Below are 23,928 nucleotides of genomic sequence, written 5' to 3' on the forward strand. Positions count from 1 at the left end.
TGCGGTGGCGGCGCGCGGGGGGCGTGGGTGGCGCGGGCTCAGCCGGGTCGCAGTCAGTGGCGCTCAGGCTGGGCTCCGGCTGGGGTTCTAGTCCCCGGCTGCTGTCCGAGCAAGCGCGGGGGCGGGGGCCGGGGCACAGGAACACGCGGGCCATGCGTCTGGGGAGGGCCCGCGAGTGGCCGCGACCCCCGCCCGGGTCACGCGCTTTGGCCCCGCGCGGAGGTCGGGGTCACACGGACCCGCCCTGGCACTTAGGCCCCTGCCAAGTCACAAAGACCGTGGTCACACCCTGCCCCTCCCGGGGCACCAGTCCAGGCCCTCGCCCCCTTGCTGGCCACAAGACACCCCACCGGGGCCAGAAGTAGGGGGTGCAGGGGCCGGTGTTGTGGTGGGGTCCTTCCCCACAAATGCATAGGGCCCTCTCCCTGGACAGGGTGTCCTCTAGAGGGTGGTGGCGATGGGGTGGCAGGAGCAGCTAGTAGGTCCCACAAGGAGCCTGCAACAGCCTTGGCACCCTTAAGGTCATTCTTGGGAGCAGACCCACTCTCACATGGGCACTTCCTGGTGTTTTGCTGGACCCATCTTCCTGGCCAGTATTGCTTGCCATGCAGGACCCCTGCAGTTCCTTTCTTCTTTGTCCCTGCCAGCCCAGCTTTTTGGGGGGTGGTTAGGAGAGACCCGCCCACTCCATCAGGGTATTCACTGCTGGGGATGGTTTAGAACATGGAGGTAATCTACATTTGGTTTAGATGCATCTTTATTTTGGAAGTTCTCCCCTCTGTGCACAGGTGGGCAGCTTCTCCTGGGCTGGCCAGTGCCTTCACCCACCAACACCTCTGCTCTGCCCCAGGCCCCACCTCCAAGGGTTATATCTAAATCAAGGAATCAATACCAAGGTGCCCTCAGCTCAGCTCACCCTCCTGTTCTACATCTCCATTTGTTAAGAATGTGGGCAGGCAGATGCCCGGACACCCCACATAAACAAACTGCTGGCCACATTTGTATGTTAGCGTTTATTGTTCTAGCGTATTAAATGATATATAAAAAAAGTGTAAATCAGAACTGACAATTTTGAAATTCCACTTGGGTTGTTTAGTTCTGTGGAGTGCAAGCCAGTAGTGATCCTCCAGCCACATCTGTCCCCTGATGACCACTGCCCCAGGGCAGTCCCTGTGACTCCCACCCACTCTCAGGAACAGGGGAGCAGATCCCACCTGGCCTCCTCACGCCAGAGCTGCAGGGAGGCAGTGGCCTAGCCTGAGGACCTGGGCCTCACGTAGGCAGGAGAATGACCTCCATGGTGGTGCTCATCTGGGCATGGCCTAGCTGGCCCTGACTTTGTCCTTTGGAGCTGCCCAGGACAAGGGCTGCAGAGAGGTCACCCAGGGCTGGAGATAGCTGCTTTCTTGGCACCTTCCAGCTTCCTGAGTCTTATCTGCATTCCTCTTCTCCAGCTGAACATAATGACCTCCCAATCATGATTCCTGGCAACCAGGGCCACTGGGATCAAGAGTAAGATCTGCTGAGAAGGTCCTCACGTGCCCCTGGCCAGGCTGCCCATCCCACCAAGTCCCTGGTTTACTGGTCCATTGGTGATAATGGCCTCCAGGCCTTTCTTCAGCCTCCCTGAGGTGGGGGCAGCGGTTAACACCCAGCTCAGTGGACAGCAAACATCAGTGCCTTCCTGAGCACGGCTTCTCCTCTTGTCTGCAAAACATGCTGGTACCCAACTCACCAGGGATTAACAGGTGCCATGTCAGCGGGAGGATCCTGTGTCCTCAGAGGGTAGGCAGAGGGCACACAAGCCAACTTGTGGCCATGGTTTTAACCGAAACTAATATTATTCTCACCCAAACTGTCCCTGTAGCCTGGCAGCAGGCAGTGACAGACATGCTGGAGAGGTACACAAGTGCCTGAGACACCAACAGCTGACCCTGGCCAGAGCTTGGTGAGCAGGGATCAGTCAGGCAGTGAGAGGCCTGGGGCACAGGGACTGCCCACGCTTAAATGGGGTCTATCCGCAGGAGCCAGGCAAATGTGGAGACCAGCTTCAACTGTCACTGCTGCAGGGTGGTGAGTGGCTACGCAGTCAGATCCATTTTTCCAAAGCCCCACAATCAGCTCCCTCCCTGAGAACACTGGCGGTCAGTGGTCATGCAAAGCTCCAACTGGACCTGAGGATCCCAGGGACACCCTCCAGGGCTGGGGAGGAGGTGGAGCCTCTGGCATGCTGGGTGTATGGAAGACCGGTGGGGACTTGGGGTGTGGGAAAGCAGTGGCAACTATGTGAAGTGGCCAGTTCTAGGGGTGGGACAGAGCGCTGGCCTGCTCTGGGCGGTGGGGAAGGATGCTTGGCGGGCTGGGCCCTTGAGAGGTGTCATCTCAGAAGGGGAAAGCGCAAAGTGAGGAAGAGCCACAGCACACACAGGCCACAGGGAAGGGCACACCAAGGAAGCTGGACCAGAGAGGCCTGGAATGTGGAGAGGCCTCTGTCCAGCTGCCCCTCTGCCATCTTCGCAGGGGCCTGGGTGGCTGGGCCACCAAAGTAGCATTAAGCTGACGGATCCCACAGGACAAAACAGCCCACATTCACCTACTCCAAAGTTAAGTCTGATGAGAATAAAAGCTGCCCTCAGAAGGGAAAGGGTGTGTTAGAGAGTCGTGGCCACAGGACAGTGGGGTCTGTGCAGCTGGGCGTCTACTCTGGTCACTGGGCCATCTGCACCACAACGGCTCTCCAGGCTTTCTCCTTGTCAAACTCCTTCAGGGGGCTTCTGGCCACCTGTGAGGCAGACAGGACCTGGGTTAGCTCACCAGAGCCACGCCTGATGCAGAAGGCAGAGCAGCAGCCCCCCATGCACCAGCAAGCTGGACAGGAGGTTGAGAGAGGCCTCCACTGTCCTGCTGTCCTCAAAATGACAGGCCCCTCCCTCAGGGTTGGTCTCTGAGTCTCTGCACGTATGGAGCCTGGGGTGGGGCAGGCTCCAGGGGTGGCTGGGCACATTCCTGGCAGCTGAGGAACAGGTCACCTGAGGCAGAGGTGACTGCATGCTGCCAGGCAGCAGGGAGGACAGCAGCCAGCCTCGTGGTGCATCCAAGCGCTAGCACGGGCAGTTCTGGACTCTGGAAGCACAAGGTGTCCACCTAGCACTGCCCCATTCTGGACTTGACCCAGAACCAGGAGGGTCTGCACTAGGCCAGGGACAATGCTGGGACAGACAGGAGACCTCCCTGGAGCAGAGAGGACCAGGTACAGGGGCCCTGTGGCTGCTGCTCCCAAGGGGCCATGAGCAGCTTTGTCCAGGGAGGGGCAGCCCACAGAGAGCTGCTGAGCCCCTGCTGTCAGTTGTGGCAGCCTCAGGACTCAGGCTGGCAGCAGGAGGTGGGCAAGAGGCAGGGTCTGAGCAGAGGGCCATGCAGGTGGCTGTGGCCTGGCTGAGGGGTGGGCATGACAACCTATATTCCAGGCTGGTGGGCACCCCTCCCCTGAAGACCTGGCACCCTCTGGAGCCAGGGAGGGAACTCTGATGCATGGGAGTCCCTGGAAGGAGGCTCTGTGTTTGTGAGAGCAAAGAAATTCCTGAGGCCCTGGTACTTTTCAGGATCAGAAATGGGTTTGTATTTGCCTAATTATTTTTTTAAAATAATGTGTTTCCTAATTTACTTCTTCAAGATTTTTTTCTGGGTTAAATTTAAAATACAAAAAAACATGAAAGGTTTTGAAGGACATTAGTGCAGGGGATGGTCACCTCCCCTGGGTTCTCAGAGGCCCCCAAGACAGGGAGTCTGTGAGAACAGGCCACTCACCTCCCCCTCTGGGCGCTCCTGGTGGCCAGTCTGGGTGTCCCAGGACGTGCACTGCAGCTTTGTGCTGACCTTGAAGCTCACGCACTGGATGGCGGTGCCAGTGTTGAGGCCGCCCTGCAGCAGCAGCACCAGCAGCAGCAGCAGCAACAGCAGGTCATAGGACTGTGAGGCAGATGGAGCTGTGAGCGACCAAGCAGCAGACCTGCCCACGGGCTTCCCCAGCACCCAGCACCTGCCAGCCCCATCAGCCACTACCGTCCCCTGCATGTTCTGCTGGTGGTGTCAACAGGCCTAAGAGTGCCCCAGAGGCTGCCAGGCCCTGTGGACAGCATGACTGCTGCTCCTGTCCCCACCTCAAGGACCCCAAGGACAGATAAGGAGCCTACAAGACCACTGTGCTTCACACCTCAGAGGGGAGCTGGCAGAAGGAACCACACCTTCCAATGAGGGAAGGAGAGAGAGGGTGGGGGTCCCAGGCAGTGGGACTCTGACCCACCAGCAGAGTGGCCCAGCTGTTGGAGACGTAGGACCGGGTGCCGTGAGGAGGGGAAGGAGGTGGGAAGGGCTCCGGGGAGGAGGACAGGCCCAGAGTCCTCCTGGCAGCCAGAGAGCCCAGGCCAGACATAGCACCTAGGTGCAGCAAGGGAAAGCCTCCGTAAAGCACCCAGCACCTTCTTCTCCACACAGGGAAGTCCCTCCAGGTGGCCCATGAAACACAAAGCACAGGAAGGAGTACAGCTGCCACTGAAGGGGAGGAAGTAGGAGGAAACAGGGCACAGTTCCCAGAGGACCGCAGTGCTGGCCTCCTGCAGCCCGGCCCTGGATCTGAAATGCATGTAGAAAAGCAGGTGTACCCCAAGAGAAGGCACCCAGCCCTGCCGGGCAGAGAAGGAGGCAGGTGCCCACTCTACCATGGGCACAGGGTCCTGGCACAGGTGGAGACGGCCGTGGCAGAGAATGGGAAGAGAACAAACAGACCTCCTGGGTAGGAGCACTGCAGATGAAGGGGCTGAGGAAAAGATGGGTTTTTAATTTTTTAAACAATGAAGGGTCTCATGACACAGGTCTAGCTGGGTCCCGGCCTGTTCTTACAAAACCTGGCTGAAGACGCAACTCAGATGTCCAGATGCAACTCAGGACATGTTGAAGAAACTCCCCCTTGCAGGGCCAGGAGCAGAGGGGAAACCACTGCCAGGCCCTGAACCCTGCTCCACACCTGGAGGGCGCCTCCCCAACAGCAGCGCTCCAAAGCCCCCTAGAAAGTGGGCTGGAGATGGGAGCAGAGCTTGCCGGGCTCAGTGAGGCCACACACGCTTCACCTGCATGGCCAAAGCAGCCTCCCCCTGCCTGAGGAGGAGATGACCAGCCCACAGCATGGATGCACCGTCCCCTGCAGGCCCTCTCCCAGCCAGCACTCCAATAAAGTGCTGTGCAGATGGCTGGCAGTGGCTGGGCTCCCATCCCTAGGGCTGGTGGGATAAGGCTGGTGGTTACAGCTGTACGGGGTAGTAAAGGAGGACAGAAGAACACTGGCTCCTGGGTGTTCAGGAACCACCAGAATAAATAAGTTAAAAAGAAAAAAAGTTGGGTATGGTGGCCACACCTGTAATCCCAGCAACTGAGGCAGGAAGATTGCAAGTTTGAGGCCAGCCTCAGCAACTTAGTGAGGCCCTGTCTCTAAATAAAAAATAAAAACAAAAGGGCCTGGGAATGTAGCTCAGGTGTTGAGCACCTCTGGGTTCAATCCCCAGAAACAAACAAACAAACAAAAAAGAGCCAAGGTCCAGAGTGATGGTTTTCGAGTCAACCTGACCAGCATGGAAGGGAAGACTGTGGTGATGTGGCTACCTCCTGGACAGCAAGTCAGCAGGTCTTTACACAGCTTTGACTCTCGAACCATACAAATGTTTTAAACATTTACAAAATATCATTAAAAAGGAAAAAGGAGGGGCTGGGGTTGAAAGCTCAGTGGTAGAGCACTTGCCTGGCATGTGTGAGGCACTGGGTTTGATCCTCAGCACCACATATAAATAAATAAAGGTATTGTGTCCGTCTACAGCTAAAAAAATAAGAAAAAAAGGAACCAAACCCTAAAGCTGAACACATTAGAAACCATACGCTGTGCATGGCACAACCCTCAGGGAGCCACACAGCAGGTGCCCGCCCTCCTTGGTGGGATGGACCTTAAGACTGCCAGTAGGGACGCCGGCCCCTGTGGTGGCAAGCAGCTGTGTGTGCCTGAGAAGACAAAATCTGGAGCCAGTGCACAGCAGCCAAGGAGCCCCGTGCCTGGAACTGGAGCAAAGAGGTGCAGACCAGGACTTGCCGAGTCTGACTGGAGACAGCATGCAAACCCCACTGCTGAATAAGTCTGTCCAGCTCTGTCCACCGAAGGTTCGGGAGCTGTGGTCCTCAGGTGTCAGTGCTCGCAGCCCCATCTACGCTGTGCACACTGTCCCCACCCAGCCCTTGTGCATGTCTGGACAGAGACAGAAAGGGCAGGCCTTCCGGTGTCTACCAGAAGCACAGCGCTGGCCACAGTTGGGTCAACTTGAGTACTGAGAGAGGGACAGCTGTGACCCTCTAAAGCCTGGAAAACTTGGCGGGTCCTTGGCGGTGCTCAGCAGAGGAGGGTGGCAGCCCACCACACAAAGCGCCAGCACAGGAGCAGAGGAGGGGTCTGAGACCCCAGGCTTACCCTTATTCATTCCTGAGGTAAAAATGCCACCCTAGTGCCCTCACTAGACCAGGGGAAGACAGCAGGGACTAGGACCTGTGTGCAGCCAGAGCCTGGCCAGAGCCCAGCTCCACAAGCACCCTGCACCACATATAAATAGGTAAAGGGATTGTGTCCATGCGCCCCATGCATCCAGGTGCGCGGGGGCCTCCCAGTCAGGGAGGAAGGAAGAGGGCCCCTGTGCTAAGGAGCCAGAGACCAGGCATCCACTGTGGGGCTAAGAATCACATGAGGACAGACACCAAACAACACTGTGTCGGAATTTTGATGGTCACAGGTGTGATGATGAGACTGTGATGTGTGGGGGCAGCTGTCACTTTTAGAAATGCTGACCTAAGGCCAGCCAGCATGAAGGGTCAGTTGTCCACGCCAGACTGCACTTTCAGATCCTCCCATCAGTAGGAGCAGCAGACGCAGAAGGCAAGCTGCTATGGCACCTGTGTCCACTGCATGGTCTTTTCAGTCTGTGCTGAGGTTTCTGGGAGTGAACTCTAAGGAGCCGTGAGGAGGCGGCTGGAAGGCCACGCAGAGCTCCACCTGGAGACAGTCAGACTCTAGCTTTTCTCTGACTGACCTGCGCCCTCAGTGCAATTCCGAGCTAGACCCAGTGACAGCAGTGTCCCACAGCTAGAGAAGCAGAGGCAGCCTGGGTGGAGGCCAGGGCAGAGCTGCCCACTGAGCGGCGGCAGCAGGGCAGTCAGGTGGGCAGCCATGCCACTGTCCAGGGGAAAGGCACGTTAGAGCCACCTCACAGTGCACGCACACTGGCTGCACCTGCGGCCGACTGAGGAGCCACTGTGGCCACATGGTAGGTGCTTGTCTGTGCTGGCCACTGCCAGGACAGATCCAGTCTGCCCCAGAGTCCTCCTCAGACTCCTGCTGACTACGAGTGGCCGATTCTAGGAAGTTGCAGAAGAAAATGAAGGGTACATACTTTGATGGCTGGTGGGTAATCTTTGAAGATCTCCACGAGCCTCACCACGCTGAAGGACAAGTACCCGGATGCCGTGAACAGCAGGGGGGACGTCAGGCTGCTGATGGCCAGCAGCACCTCCACCTGGGGAGGCAGGCAAGAGCAGACGGGGTGGGCCATGTCACTGCAGTCAGCAACGGCTGGGCTCCTCAGGCAGCAGGCGCCCAGCGCAGGGCAGCCTTGGGAGCAGTGGGCATCACAGGTTGCCCAGCCCTTCCACACACCACTCCCGCTCACCAGTCCCTGCCTCGGAGATCTGTCCCGCTGACCTCCCCATCTTCCCAACTCCTACGGTACTGCAGGTCAGACTGGGGAGGGGCTTTGAAGCCAGGAACAGATGCTCCCCGCACAGAGCCTCAAGCATGGGCAGCACAGGGCGGAGGACAGCCCACTGAGAAAGGACTGGTTCCTCCCCTCCCTTGCTCAGCCTCAGGAGTGTCTCTGTCCACATCCGAAGTGCGCACTTCCCTGCTATCCACAGACAGGGCAGCCCAGAGCCCTCTGCGGGCGGTGGGTCCAGCTGCAGCCCTCCCACTGCCTCAAGAGCTGCTCCTCCCTGGCCCCCCCCCAGCCCCCGCCCCAGCCCTGCAGCTGCCAGTGTGGGCCAGAGCCTTGTCTCTGGCACGGGGGAGGGGCAGGCAGAACTTCACCAACCAGGCACTTGCTGGGACACTCCGCCGTCACATGACTGGCAATGGCGCTTGGAAAACACTAGAAGAAAAAAACAATAACAGATTTTTTTCTTAAATTTTGAGACAGGGTCTAAATTGCTGAGGGCCTCCCTAAGCCACCGAGGCTGGCTCTGAACTGGAATTACAGGATCACCACGCTCAGCTGGGTTTTGTGAACAAAGAAAGATCTCAGAGCCGCTGCAGTGAGATGGAGTGTTGTGCTCTGCTCCGCCACACTGAGCAGTTCCTGCTTCCAGCCAGGGCCGAGGAGGTGGGGCCGTTTGGGGCTGATGGGTGCCTGGGCTATTCCCTGGGGGCCTGGAGGCAGGTGGTCTCTCACTGGCTTGCTGGGCTCCTTGTTCCTTGAGCATTCATTAAAAATTTTAAGCCCCTAGAAAATCTACAAGAATGGTGTGACTCCCCAGAGTCACCCTGCTGGTGCCTTCTGTGCCCTCAGCTGAGCACCTGGTCACTTGTGTCCACACACTGGGGGTGGTCCTCACACAGCAGGTGTGGTGCAGTCCCGGCTTCCATCCTGCAGACCCTCTGCTTCCAGATCCAGGGTCCGGTTCCCTTCACACTCTGCACCTGTCTGTCTGTGGGCCAACTCTCGGCTCGGGCACCCCTGAGGGCTGCACACCACTGCTGCTCAGGTTCTCCCTGGGTGTCCAGGTGCTTCAGGACTAGACAGGAGCTGCAGCTCCCAGGCGTCCACGTAGCCCACTGGGTCAGGCATCTGCTGGCTCTTCCCCTTTGAACTAAGAAGTGCCTCTTCCCATCTACCTCAAGGAGCTTGATCTAGTTCCACAGAGCAGGCAGAGGGAAGGTGGTGGGTGGCTACCCACCTGGGTGTGCCCTCTGGTCATCCCCCTGGGCCATCACCCCTAGGCCTCCGAGTGCCTAACATGGCCTGGTGAGCTAGTGACCCAGGCAGTTTCCCAGCTCCAAAGTTCCTATCCACATCCTGGGGCAGTGGTGTTGGCCAGTGACAACTGACTCCTCTCAAACAGGAATGACCTTTTTGTCAGGGCCCTGAGGAGAAGGTAAGTAAACGCAGAGAGAGTTGATGAGGGAGGTGAAGGAACTGCATGTGCAAAGTCCCCGGGGTTGGACCAGATGTGGCTGCAGAGGTGGGTTTGGCCTCAGCCAGGAGGCAGAAGCATCCACACATTTCCCAAAGGGCCTCTGGCTACAGCAGGAGAAGTGCTGAGGAGGGAATAAAAGATGGGGCACAGCCAATTAGAAAGCAGCTGGGGTGGCCACCCACCATGGGGAGAATGGGGAGGACCCGGCCTTCAGCCTAACTCCAGGCCCTGGACCCTGCCTGGCGTCCAGTGATCTATGCCCTTGACCTCTCTGGCCACCCCTGGCAGGGATGCAGGCAAGCCAAGCCAGGTAGCTTCCTACCCGAGAAGGTGTCCCACCTGAAGTGACCCACCCTCTTCCTGGGGTCTCCTTACCCCACAGCTGCTTGTTCCCTGCAGGAGGAGGGAGGGCCCTGTGGGTGCATTTAGGAATGGCCAGGGGACAAGGAAGAGCACCTTCCACTGTGAACTTGGTCTCTGCACTCAGGGGCTCAGGGTCTAACCCCCAACCAGCTCTGTTGCAGACACAGACATCAGACATGTCCCCTGCTCCTTATGGGGACTGTGTGCTCAGGCTGCACCCTGGGGAGCTCTCCTCCACCCCACCCACCTTCCTGCCAGCTGAGTGGCTCACCCCACCCCCATTCCTGCACTGTCCCAGGAGCCCCTGGGCAGAGAGGTCTAGGGAGTCACGGGCCCCCAGGGGGAAGCGAGCTGCGGCCCCCATGCACCACCCAGGCACGTCAGACCCCACCAGGGCCAGTCTCCCTACAGTGGGGGTCGACTGCAGCCAAGCCTGCGGGGCAGCCTCAGGAAGGACCGCTGCTGCTCTGAGGAGATGTGGACAGGACATGGGTGCTTGCCATGTCCTGTTCTTTTCTATGAGATGGTAGGGCAAAACTGAAACGTCCGCAAGGCCAGGCATGCAGCGTGGACAAGCTGTGGCTGGTGGCAGGTGCAAAATGACGCCTGGGGCCCAGGTCTTCTGCACAAAGTACAGAGGGATAGCAGCTCTGGGTATGAAGGGATACTGTGGTGTGACGGTCCCCAGGGGGGCCAGGAAGGCCGACTGGTACACACTGTGCAGGTTTGGGCTTAGCCCTGAACAACGTGAGATCACATGGCAACTGAAAAGACCTGCACAGTGACCTGAGGACCAAGTTCAGAACAGAGGCCATGCGTCCACACTTCCTTCGTGCCAGGTGTCCTGCTAAGCATCTGCTGTATCAGCATTTAGTATGAATCACAGCAGAAGTATCACATTCTATAAAACATATGCTACAAGTTGCATGGGATAATACAAGTAATTGGCTGTCTTAGGAAACACAGGAGTGATATAAAATATTAGCAACGAATATAAAATCACACGCTGATCGTCCAGCCCTATTTCCAAGTATTCTGGGTCAGGGGCCAGCAGGACTCTCTCCAGGTGCTTTCCTGTCAGAATGCCATAAGACAGAGCTCAAGACCAGCCACCTTGGTTCAAGAAGAGGAGCCCATAGCTGTGGCCAAGACTGTGTAACCAGAGCAGCTGTGCATGGACAGGGTGGCCAGCCAGGAAGTACTCACAGCCACTAAGATCCAGAAGAATGTCACTGAGAGGTGTGGGCCTGAGACCGCTTCATCCACGTTCATAGCAATGACCCCACCGAGGACAGCAGAGACACCAGCGATGACCTCGACCACCTGGGAGGGGACAGTGGGGCAGCATCACCTCACAGGGCCACCACTCTGAGGGTCTGCACCCCCATGAGGGAGAAAAGGCACCGTGTAGATTTCGGCTCCCAGGGTAGGCCATGGGGTCAGTGGGTGGCCTGCTCTCAGGCTGAACAGGCTGAGCCCCTAGAAGCTGATGCAGGGGACCCAGCTGGCCTTGGGTGAAGCTCACGGAGGCCACGGGAAAGCTGGATGTGGATGTGGCCAGCAGGAGTGCCAGAGGACACACTGTCACAGGGCTTGTGCTGGGGACAAGACTGGCTGGTCATCCTCCTTGCATTCAGACCCCACCAGACCCCACATGGACAAAGAAAACTGCCCCGTTCAGAGCAGTCACAACACAGGACAGAAAGCTCCCCAAAGAGAGGACACCTGCAGAGGGCGGTGACGATGGCCCACCACAAACCCGCAGGGACACCGCTGGCCTGGAACTAACACTCTACTGGGCAAAACAGTCTCCATGAATGAGGTGACCTGCAAAAGTGGAAGCTGACCAAAACAGACACCCCTCCCAAGGTGTCTGAGGAAGATGCACTAAACAGGAGAAAAGTGGGGCAGGAGGAGGACAGAAGCTTGGCAGAGGTGGACACAGAGCCCTGGGAAGCCCAGGAGCAAGTCAGGAGCCAGACCGCGGAGGCAGGAAGGCACCTGGCGCCCTCCCCTCCCCAACCAGGCCAAGGGGAGAGATGCGCACTGTCTACAGGAGGCAGACTGAACAGGAGGAGGTCTCCAGCTGAGAAATGTGCAACTTCTAGTCCAAAACCACCAGGAAGAGGATAGGAGAAGCCTCGGCTGACCCAAAAGAAGGCAGGGGAGGAGGTAAAGGCAGAGGAAAAAATCCAGAAGTAGGGAGGAATAAAAAGGGTAAAATAGATAAAATTATGTTAGAAACCACTCTCAGAGGAAATAGGCTAAACTCAAAAGCCAGGCAGATTAGATAGAAAAACTAAAATAGAGCCTTGCACCATTATAAGAAACATACCCAAATATCACCAGAATAAGATAAGCTGGAAATAAGAAGGGTAAAGATGCCTTCGGCCGAGGCCAGCAGAGGACAGTGATGTGCTCACGCAGTGGGAAGAGTCCGTGGCCGGCCCTATCCGACACAGAGAAGGTCGCTACACAATGCTCAAGGAAGAGCGGCTTGTCTGTAACTGAGAACACGGGCTCCCAGATCCAGGCTGGAAAGCGACAGAATTACAAGGAGAAGTCAGTACCCACACTCTACTGGAGGTTTCTGAACCTCCCCAGGAGAACAAGCGATCCTGAACAAACAGGAAATGGAAAGGGCCTCCAGAGCTGGAGGTTCCAGGGCACAGTGCAAGCCAGGCCCCTCCTTCTTCAGCTGAGACCCCAGGAAGCTCAGGAACACCAGCTTCTCTGAGCAAGGCACGGCTGGCCCCAGTGACGGACAGCTGCAGTGGCCTCAGACGAGGGCAGGACTCACGTGCACGCCCTGGCCAAGTCCTGGACATCTTCAAACATGAGAACGAGGATCTGACCCAGCCTCACACACCCAACCAGTGAGAGGAGATTAAAAGGGAAGTTTTTCTTACCGAATAGGATTTCAGGACCCGAGTAGGAAACGGCACTTCCTCCAGAATGTTGCTGCTGTCGGAGACGGAGCCCTTCAAGGAAGCGAGGCTCATTAGCCACAGTCATGGGCTCGGGGTTCAGCAGTGCTGACCATGGCATGAAGGGGCCACTAGCTGGTGTGGCCCAACAGACTTAAGGGGCATGCTGAATTGCCACCACTGCGGGTCTCAGGCATCATGGGTCCCAGGCACCATGGGCCCCTGGCACTGTGGGCAGTCTTGGGGGCAGAGATGCCTTCCTAGGTAACAGCCAGGGGCACCACCCCACGCCCGCCTCCTTGTGGCCTGAGTTGCCTATGGGGACCCTGGGGCAGCCAGGCCACATCAGGGTCATGATGCCATTGTGGAGGCCACCCACCTTCTTCCTCCTGCAGGGCTCCTCACTGGACCGTGCAGAGATGATCACTGTGGCTGCCATGAGAAGCTCCAGCAGGAGGAGCAGAATGAGGTTGAAGTTTATCTGCAAGGGAAGCAGGAGCCTCAGCCGCCCTGTTAGCCTCTCATGGTGGCACAGCAGGGCAGGCTGCGGGCCGGCGCCCAGCCCCAGATGGGCCATGCACCCCACACTGCCTCGGTCCCAGGCGGGCCTTTGGGATTTTTGTTTATTTCCCCACTCTCATCAAGGACTATGCAAGAACATGCTGCGGATGGATCAGGTTGTTGGGTGGCATCTGCCGTTCCCTGAGCTAACCCTCTCACTTATACAACAGGCTGACACTCGGTTTACAGCAGCTCCCAGTGTGACTGCCAAAAACTGCAAACACAGGGGTCTGAAGGGAAACAGAACTATTCTGGGTCCTGACTGCACTGGCAGATTCCAGAATTTGCACTCTTGTTAATATTCTCAGAACCAAGCCAGTCAGACCCCCTGAGAAAGGCAGATGCACCCTGAGAACTGAACCAACAGCCTGTCCGCCAATAAAAGATGGTATGTGCTTTCTCCTGTTTGCCAGCCCTCAAAAAGTATGCTGTGCACTCCTCCATTCTCCACTGGCTCACAGGATCGCTCAACCTCAAAACCAGGGCATCACTAAAGCTGGAGGCCTGGCCTGCCCATCTTCAAGCATGGACTGGACCAGAGCCTGCTTCACACCACCACTGGCACATCTGCGCTCCTCCCTCCCTCCCCTGTGGCTGAGCCATGGAGTCTAGAGCCTTGCCTGGCAAGTGCAATGTTCTGGATTTGATCCCAGCCCCACAAATACATAAACACAATAACAAGACAATTTAACTGATAACTAAAAACTAAATTTATAAAAGAAAGAATGTGCTGGATACAGTGGTGCACAACTGTAATCTCAGCTACTTGGGAGGCTGAGGCAGGAGGATTGCAAGTACTAGGCCAGCCTCAGCAACTTAGCAAGACTCTGTCTCAAAATAAGATAAAAAGCATGGGGGTGTGGCTTAGTGGTAGAGCACCCCTGACTTCAACCCCTACATACTGCAAAAATACACGTTGAACCACATGAAATTAACATTAGCATCTCAAAATACACAAAGTAATTAATAACAGAACCACAGGAATAGGTGAACCAATGGTGATAGGTGAACAATTTGACATACTTTCCTCAGAAACTGACAGAGGAAAAAGACAAAAGCATTAGAACTCTCACAATCACAAGAAAGTTGCTGCATTAACCATGTCCCCTTTGATGCTCTTCCATCTGGGGCTGGGCTGCCCTGGACAGGCTGCCCCTCCTAGGGCTGGCTAATTCTGGGATTGGCCAACGACATCATGTTCAAAGCACCCAACCTGCGCCCTTCTATCTGCTTGCCCATGTGGGGCCACCACCCACCTACCCAGTCAGCCCAAGGCAGCCAGGGACAGCTCTGTGTCCAGTACCTGCTGAAGGTATTCAGACTGGCTGATCCTAAGCCCACTACATGCCACGCCTACTCCTTCCTGGCTCTGCGCCACCACTGGTAGATCCATGCTCCTCCCTCCTGCCCTGTGGCTGAGCCACGAGTCACAGTGGGGATGCTTCCTCTGCCTGTACCAACCCTGATGCTCCCCTGAGTGGCCCTGCGTGCCCCTCCTCTGGGGTCTGTTAGACTGTTAGTCTGTCTTTCAATAGCCGGCATCTCCTGCTCTGCTGACCTCACCATATCTGAACAGTAAAAAGCCTGGATTTTAAAACAAATGCAACTAATAAGCTCATCTACAAAACTCTGCATGCCAAATAAGGCAGAATTTCCATTCTTTATAGTAGTTGTATAGTACTAACAGAACTGAGCAACTATTAGTCCATAAACAGGCCTGGTAAATTTCAAAGAACCAATGCACTCTAGATCATGTATTCTGGTCATAATACAATAATGTCATGCAAAAATAAGCAGCTGATATTTAAAAATAGGGACTGGGATTGTGGCTCAGCTGTAGAGTGCTCACCTAGCAGGTGCAAGGCCTGGGTTCTATCCTCAGCACCACATAAAAATAAATAAATAAAATAAAGATTAAAAAAAAAGAAACCAGACCCATGCATCTATTTTTTTGGGTCCTAGATAGTTTATGGACTTTGTTGTTGACAAGAATGGAGTCATGTTTTTTGTTTTTGTTTTTTAAGTTGGACACAATACCTTTATTTATTTATTTTATTTGGTGCTGAGAATTGAACCCAGGGCTTTGCACGTGCTAGGCTAGCCCTCTACCGCTGAGCTACAGCCCAACCCTGGAGTCTTGTTTTTTTTTTAAGTTGTATTTTCAGATAGACTACTGCTAGTACAGAGAGACACTTATTGAATTTTTAAAGAAAGTTTTATTTTGAAATATTTTTTTAAATATTTATTTATTTTAGTTATTGGCGGACACAACATCTTTGTTTGTATGTGGTGCTGAGGATCGAACCCGGGCCGCACGCATGCCAGGCGAGCGCGCTACCGCTTGAGCCACATCCCCAGCTATTTTGAAATATTTTGAAAAAAAATTGTAATAATACTACAGACTTCCTATATGTCCCTTTTAAATATTTTACATTTTTATTTATTTATTTTTTTAATTTTGAGAGAAGGTCTTGCTGAGTTGCCCATGTTATGGGCCAGGCTATATGGGCAATGACCAAACAGATTCCATTTTGCCCTGAAACTCCACGTCCTATAAGAAATGCTTCCCTCAGGGAAAGCCCCACCTCTGTACCCATCAACAGTTGCTTAGCATAGCATGTTAGGCAACACAACATGCCAATTCTTATACAATGTAAAATTGTTCTCTCTTTGGTTCCCATTTTTCTTGGATAATGTACCCTGTCAGAGATTGACTGTCTAGATGTTAGAAACCATTCTTTAACTTGTACACAACTAGAGATGTTTTGGCCCACTGTCTTTTCTGCTTGATTTTAGATCTCATGACATTTATGGGTTTTGAATCACAGCAACAGTCATGTAGACTTGCAGCCTACCCCCTTGGACCACCAGCTGATGGACCCGGACCTCCAACTGGTGAATAAAGTTTCCGTCTCCTGCTTTAAGACTGACATGGTGATCTATTGCAATCTTGTCTTAACACCCAGATGGCCTTGAACTTGTGATCCTCCCGTGTCAGCCCCCAAATTGCTGGGATTACAGGTGTGGACTGTCACTCTCAGCAACTTACATTGTTTTTTTATAAGTTGGTTTTGTGTTTCACAACTTTTCAGAATTCTTATTTTTCTTCCATCCTAGGAGTGAAACCCAGGGGCTCGAGCACGCTGGGTAAGTGCTCTGCCACTGAGCCACAACCCAGCCCTTCATCTTGTTCCACAGTTTAATTTGTATCTTCGTGACAACTATCATGCCAGTCTTTTCAGAGACCCAGCTTTTGGGTGTGCTGAGCTCTGTTCACTTGTTTGTTCCATGTTATTCTTTTCCTTCTATTCAGCACCCTTTCACCACTGTACTGTCCTGATGAGCTGGTTTCCTTCCACTGGAGTGGCCAGACTGTGACCTGGATTAGTCTGGAAGTTCAGGCAGGCTCTGCTACACTGCTCTGCTGGGGGCTCTCTGAGCATCCCCTGCCCCTTCAGCCACCTGCTGCCCCCCCACCCACACTGTGCAGACTGTGGGAACGATCCCCTCCCTAACTGTACACTCCCTTTTGACTGTCCCTTCTGCTTCTTGCCAGACCCTAAAAAACAGGCATGTGGGGCTATATTTAAATAGCACCCACTTATTGATTTATAATATCATTATATTATGACCAGAATACATGACACTCAGAACTGCAGCTCTGAAGGCCACGTGAAAACAAGAAGTCCGTATCTCTGCTGTCCTCTGACTGGGAACAGTGTGAGTTGATGACCCCGGGCAGGCAAAGCTGCAGGATGCTCAGGCTGGTGGGGAGGACTTGCAGCAGGCGGCACTCTGAGCCTGACAGAGCACAGGCATGACCCACAGCCAGCAGCCTCACTCCTGTGGCCCAGAGCAGCCTGGCAGAGTGTGCAGGCGCAAGGCATTGACATGCCACCAATAGGGGACGTGGTGGTTTGGAACTCTGGGGAGAGTGACAGGCTGCAGAGACCTATGACCAGATGGGCAGGTAGAAGGATCAGGAATGGGTGCGCTGTGCCACCAGCTGCCAGCAGCGCACACCTCCGAGAGCCCAGAGGACCTGGTGACGGCTAACAGGACGCTCATGGCACGCAGCGCGGACCCAGCCTGCAGCCTGTCTGGCTCTCCCCACTGTGTGGTGCTCTGCCCCGTGGCTCATGCCTGTGTCCTTGAGCACAAGCACAAGCAGCTCCAGGACTTCCTTCCTGGTCCCCACTGCTCAGTCCTGTCATAGCTCTGTGGCTGGAGCTCGGGTGGTGCTGGGTTCTGCAGGTACGAGGCCCAGAGATGCAGGGCTGCGGCTCCATGGCCACCAGGGGATGTAGTTCACCCCCTTTCACCACGTGGTTATCCGTCTTGTCTCCCACTCTGTAGTCCACCTGCGTGTACAGGCACTGTTCTAGGTCACGGACATCTGTTTAGACAAGGAGTTTTTGATGGCAAGTGTCACTGCTGTGACCTTCACATGTGTACTGCCTGGTCACAGATGTGAAGCAGTTCTCCAGGGCTTGCACCTGGGGTGGCACAGCATATATTTTAGAATGTCCAGCAAATCCCTAACAGTTTTTCAAAGGGCCTGCACTGGGCATCAGAGTTTCCCTGGGTGTGCGTTGAGCATGTGGATGGCTCTCGCTGGCTGTAGTACGCCTCTTCTCCCTGCTGCGCGCCTCTTCTGCCTGCTGCGCGCCTCTTCTGCCTGCTGCCAGGCAAGCTGAGCCCAGTCCTCGAAGGCTGTGGCTTCCTCCTGGGGCACTGGTCTCCCTGGGGAACTGAAGGGGTGCTCCATGTGTACTGGGCAGCTTCCCCATCCATCACCCTCTCCCTCACAGCATGCTTCAGAGTCTCAGGTCTGGATCTCCCTGGCAGGTGGGAGGTGGTCCACCCCAGGTGACCAGGCACTTGTGTTCCAGATCACAGACTGCCATCCATACATGTGAGGAGGCCCAGGCTGACCCAGTCAGGGTTGTTTCCCCTGCCTTTGCCAAGACCACCCTGGCAAGGACAGCTTTTTAATAAGCCTGGGGGTGTGCCCCAATCTGTTCTTCAAGGGGCTTCCTTTCCCAGCCCGAGGTTCTGTGCAGAGCTGCAGGAATTCCATGCATTCTGGAAGATTCCAAGAGGTATCCCCCCCATGCAAACATGTATGAGTCTCCTGCATGGCCTTGCCCTCCGATGGTTCAGGATGTCTTGAAGAAAGAAGCCTTGTATGCCTGAGTATCTGATAATAACTAACAGAAAAGACTCTTCTAAAAGTCATGTTGTCCTGAGTTAATCTGTCTGACCAACAGAACTGCAATTGACAAATCCAGGTCCCAAAATGTGCACAGATACCCAGAAGCCATGTAGAGCTCCCTTGTCTGCTGTGTCTACTGCTGCCTTTATCAAGGCCTCAGGCTGCATCCTGCGTTTCTTCATCTCCTAGGATCTTTCAGACTGCAACAGCCTCTTGGTAAAGATGATGTCAACATGAGATGCCATCCGTCCCAGCAACTGAGACAAGTCTCTTCTGTCCCCATTGCACCACGCTGACAGAGACTTCAGATCCCTGGCTAGACAGGGCCATCACCCCTGTCATCTCAAAGCAGCCACAGAAGATACATCTTGACCCTTTAAGAATAAGGGATCACAAGGCTGGGGGTTGGGGTGACATAGGAATTTGGGGATACAGAAAAGGAAAGACAGTCCATCCCAAAAGAGAAGTACCCCCAGAGCTATTGGGATGCAGGAAACACCCATGCATTTTTTCAATGCAAAACAAGCATTGTGAATAACCCAGCCTGTCCTTAACCTGTACTGGGGCCCTCACCCTTGATCTTTGCCCTTGCCTGCAAAAGTTACCCAGGTGCCATGACCAAGTGCAGAGAAAACTGGCCTAGAATTGTGTACTCTGGCCCTGGCTTCACCTCTAGTGCACCTTGTGGCCCCTGTACCTCCACATTAACACTCACATCCAGGGGTTGCTGTCTCTCCCTCTGGAGATGGCCTGCATTCTCCCTTGAATGGATATTTCTTACTTTACCCCAAAAGACATCTCCCTTGATACAGTCCACATATTCCCCGGAATGTATATCTGCTTTCCTAAAAAAGGAAGGGCGCGCCATCATTTTTTCACTGTAGGGTCTCACAGATCTCAGATTTCTGGATTTATCCCAGGAATTTGATATGTTTAATTCTACAGAATGATATCTGCATGTAGGTTGTTGATACAGTTAAAAGTTTTATGCTGTTTTTCATGTTCAGCAAGTTTGCTACATGCTCTGAGTCCCTGTGTGAAACTGGCAGGAATCCCTCTTTCTGTAGGTGGCAGGTAGAAGTCCCTTTCCCATCCTTCATTGTCCTTCTGTTTCTCACCTTGCAAGGCTAAGACACTTCAAATTTTGTTGAGGTTTTTGTTTTGTTTTGTTTGGTACCAGAGATTGAACTCAGGGGCACCCAACCTCTGAGCCGTATCTCCAGTCTTTTTTTTTTTTTTTTTAGAGTCTCACTAAGTTGCTGAGGTTGGCTTTGAACTTGCAATCCTCTTGCCAAAGCCTCCCAAGCTCCTGGGATTACAGGCATGAGCCACTGCACCCAGTTGGTGATATTTTTATTTGGAGGCAAAATTGAGGTGACAATGTTCTTCCACTTCCCTTAGTAGTATGTAAACTGACTGTGTCTTATGACCGACAGCATCACAGTTACTAAAACGTGTTTTTGTCCTGCCAGTATGGAGCCCAGAGCCTGCTCATGCAGGGCGAGCACTCTATCACTGAGCCACATCCACAGCCCTGTCACTATTAATTTTTAAGAGTTGTTGCAAAAGAGATGTTAAAATATTGCTTATAAATAAATTAATTCACTGAAATCAGTTAAATGTTCAGTGGAGATAATTCTCCTCAAAAGCATAATCAAGTTCTCAGCACTGTCAATTTGGGAGTCTTGGAAAACATCAGGGCATATCCCCACTCACTCAGACATCCACTGCACCCCCTCAGTGCTGGCAGAAGCCAGCAGCTGATGTCAGCAGAAGGTGTGGCCCAGGTCCCTTCCAGTGACTCACGTTGATCGCTGATGGATTCAGGACCAGTTTGCACCCAAACCAAATCAAGCACGTGGTGGTGACAGCGAATGTGGAAACAAACAGTATCTGAAAGTTGGGAATCTGGAAGACAAGGCAGCTCATCAGCTAGAACCCTGAGCACATGAGGGGAAGCACTGGGGGTGGCCACCTATCCCTGGGCAGCCCTATGGGCAGCCCTGTGGCGGACCCACCTCCCCCACGCCCTGTCCTGTGGAGGCTGCCCAGAAGGACTTACCGCACTGACATTTCTCCTTGAAACAGCGAAGCTCACGATGGCTGAGGGGATGCACTGCAAAGAAAGCAGAGCTGGTGAGCACCCTGCTGACCATGGCTTTAGTCCCAGCCCTGCAGTGACAGCAATGCCTGATGGGATGATCCCAGCCATGTTGGCAAACAAGTGTTGGGAGTCACTTGATGCAGGGGACCCTCGACACTGACAGCCCCAGTTACTTCAAAACAATTTATCCTGAAAAAGGGTTTCTAGCCAGGCACACTTGGATCCCAAATATAATTTAGTATCATTGCACAAGACCAGAATGGTCTTACCTGGAGAACTACACAGAAGGAAAAAGCCTTGGTGGGGAGGAGGCACAAGAGTTCTCTGATGTCCAGGGTCCCACAGCCCAGGAGTGCTCATCCAGGCCACACACTCTGACCCCACTATGGTCCCAAGGCTGGGAGTGGGCCAGCTAATAAGGGGACCAAACCCTGGGAGGGGCTGTGGATAGGGCCTCTGAGAAGCAGAGAGGATGTGTCTGCAGACAGTGGGGATGCGAGCAGGAGGAGCCCATGGGGGGCCTGAGCTGAGGATCCAGGGGGACAGGTTGGCTGGTGTCCTAGGGGCCAAGCTCTGGTAGCCAAGACAGGCCACCAGAGGCAGAGCTCTCTCCCAGACAACTATGAGGGGGAAGGGACACTGCCTAATGTGGAGCCGACCTGAAGCACTCTGGGTCTCAGGTGGAGGTCACTGCCCCTGACAAGGGCAGCTCCCATGGTGAGGACCTGAGGCCAAGAAGGTGGTTCCAGAGAGCAGGAGGGAAAGATGTCACCTTCTGCTAAGAAGGTCTGTCCTAAGAGCCCAAGGGAGATGCTGGGCGTGGGGCGTGAGGAAGCTCATGTGTTGTCTTTTAGGGCACATGGCCACTGATGGGGTGGGGCAGGAGAACTAGCTGGAGGCTGGAAAGGGACAGACTCCCAGGACCTTCTGCCTGTACAGGCCTGTCACCAGCTGGAACCCCAAGGAGAACCCAGACCTTGGTGGCTTTCCCTACTGACACACAAGACCTCAGTGGACAGTATGCTCTATGATTGAGCTGGCCAGACAGGGGATGGCCGGAACCACAGGACCTGGAGGTCTGCAGTTGTCTCTCCTCCCCTCCTGTGAGGACCACTGCCTCCTCCCCAGCCAGCCTGGGGAGGAAGTGAAATTCCATAAACAGGGCACCAAGCTTTGGTCCCCCAAAGACAGATTCCCCCACCAGCTCACTGTCAGCTGGAGCCTATGCAACTGCAGGTAGGAATCAAAAGTGCTATTTCTTGTACCAAGTCTTGGGAATGAGATTCAGACCTACTTCACTGGAGCTTTAGAAGTAGTAAACCCTATTTGAAGTTAAAGTCATACAAGAGATCATTGAATGAGAAACAAGTGGCAGGAACCGAAAGTCAGGGCAGGGACTAGGGCACTGGCAGGCATGGCTGGAGGGCTGCTTACAGAGCCTGCTGCACACCGTAAGTAATCCATCTCAGAGGGGAACACGTTGCCCAGGTAGAGGGAGAATCCCGAGGTCACAAGAAGGCAGCTCTGCAAAATAGCAACACAAACTCAGTTCACAACATGGTTCTGTCTGCAAATTACACATGCAAGGAGTGAGTGGCCTGACACTGCAGCATCTCAGAGCCTGCATCTGGCCTTGCCTGACCAGAGCCCTCTCCAGGGACAAACGAGTCCTATGCCTAAGGCCAGAGCAGGGACCTCTGTGATGTTATTTAGTGGAGAAGACAGGGGCTGTGTTAAAATCAAAGGCAAGAAGTGGTACCTCTCCCCAGGGAAGCCCTAGCTCCACCTGGTGTGCCCATGTGACAAAGGTCCACTCAGAATCTGGACACAGTGCCTGCCCCACCGCTCTGCAGAAGCAAACCCTAGCAAACATCTAGAACTGGCTGCTGGAGTCAGACTCTACAGCCCAAGGTCCGGGCTAAACCTGGAGTTGTGAAGAGGCTGCTGAGGGCCAGGTGTGGTTGTGTCCATCCATGGGGGTTGCTGCAGGTTGGCCAGAAGAGCCTGGGCAGGAGAGAGGTTGCAGCCAAGATGTTGGTTCTTAGTCCAGAGCCACAGGGAACTGGGTCCTGCCATGGAATGGTGTGTCCAGGGGCCTGTCCCTCAGCTATGAGGACCACACCACTCCTTCAGGTCTCCAGCTATCTGCCATCTATGTAGGAACATCCCAGGAAAGACACTTCAACATTTGATGCAGGCCTGCCTGGGGCCAGCTCAGACCCGAGACCCCCTCCCACCCTTGCAGCCTGGGCCTCAGGGACCCACAGGAGTAAGGAGGCCACCTTGAGCTAGTGCTGACCGTGGGCTCAGTACAGTCCCCTGGTGGGACAGCAGTAGACCTGTGTGGTAGGTACTAATTGGAAAAAACAATTCAGAGGACACAAGCATGATAAACTCGTCAGTATTCAAGAGGCTCTCCAGCATTCCCCTGGGGGCTGCTCCTGCCCATCTCTAGCCTGGGAACAAGCAACACCTCCGCCGGGGGCCTCGGGCCACTGTCTTCACTGAAGGGGTGTGCTTGTGGACCTCACCCCAGGGCCGTTGTCAGGCTACTCACCCCCATCAACACGGAGAAGACCCAGGTCTTGTAGCTGAAGCACGAGGGCAGCCTCTTAGACAGCTGAAGGTCGCCAGGCTTTGCGTCCGGGGTGTAGCTGCCCTGGTCCTGCCGGCCTGGGTCCTGCCGGCCCCGCTCCAGTGTGGGCATTCGGTCGTAGCCCAGCTCCTCCCTGAACTGCCCCTCCCGTGTCATGGCACTGGGGACAGGCATGCTGCGAGTGGTGACATGCGGCCGTGCTGAGACTCACAGTTACAGGCCACCGTTCACTGGTTTGTAACAAAATTGTCAACTTTGACCCCTGAGAAAGCTTCAATTGCAATAAGCTGTTTTCAAGAAATAATTTTTCTTAACAAAGAAATATTGTGCACACAGAAATGCTATGAATTTAAAAAATAAATACTTATTTCTATAAGTGAACAAATCACTTTTCCAGTCAGACAGACCTAGGCAACATGGATTCGGGGTAAGACTTGAGGCTTCACTTGCTTTGGCAACCTGGGTCCTCAAACACACACCACTTCCACTCAGTGAGCAACTTCCTACACACCTCACTCTGCCCTGGGGTCTCACTGCTACTAGGCTCAAGGTGGTGACTGCCCAGGAGACAGCCCAAGACTCACTTGTTCTGCAGCTTACGTCTGTGTGCTTACCTCCGATGCTGTCCGGCCGTTGGGAGAGCTCGTCTTGGGGTGAGGGGCTTCCAGCAAGAACTATTCACACATGGAACAAAAGCCCAGCAAAACTGCACTTGAGCCAAGGGAAGGAGCACTGCCTCCTGAATTTCAATGAGATGGAGTAGATCCTAGAAACTTCGCTGCTTGGTTGTGTAACCGTGGCTCAGAGCTGTCCTAACCCAGCAGGAGAGAAAGGGCCTCCCTGCTCCTGCTCATCACAGACTTGCCAGGTGGGCATCTCCGAGGAAGAA

At 54.4% G+C, this 23,928-nt stretch overlaps 1 protein-coding gene across 2 annotated transcripts; it reads right to left on the reverse strand.

The window, feature by feature from the left end:
- Positions 1 to 994: 994 nt before the first annotated feature.
- On the reverse strand, positions 995 to 23,718 carry Mlc1 (modulator of VRAC current 1). Of its 2 annotated transcripts, none has more exons than XM_076853392.2 (12): positions 23,654 to 23,718; positions 23,001 to 23,214; positions 21,878 to 21,967; positions 20,402 to 20,455; positions 20,146 to 20,247; positions 12,943 to 13,044; positions 12,546 to 12,617; positions 10,843 to 10,959; positions 8,172 to 8,228; positions 7,479 to 7,601; positions 3,808 to 3,969; positions 995 to 2,782 (listed from the first exon to the last, which is right to left on the reverse strand). In XM_076853392.2, exons 2-12 carry the CDS (start codon positions 23,211 to 23,213, stop codon positions 2,708 to 2,710), a joined length of 1,167 nt encoding a protein of 388 aa, XP_076709507.1. In that variant the 5' UTR covers position 23,214; positions 23,654 to 23,718; the 3' UTR covers positions 995 to 2,707. The 2 variants fall into 2 exon arrangements, with proteins under 2 accessions (XP_076709507.1, XP_076709508.1); XM_076853393.2 differs by lacking the exon at positions 23,654 to 23,718 and adding an exon at positions 22,368 to 22,447 and having other exon boundaries at positions 23,001 to 23,085.
- Between the last annotated feature and the right edge of the window lie 210 nt (positions 23,719 to 23,928).

This window comes from Callospermophilus lateralis, chromosome 4, assembly GCF_048772815.1.
Source record: "Callospermophilus lateralis isolate mCalLat2 chromosome 4, mCalLat2.hap1, whole genome shotgun sequence".
NCBI classification, from domain to species: Eukaryota; Metazoa; Chordata; class Mammalia; order Rodentia; family Sciuridae; genus Callospermophilus; species Callospermophilus lateralis.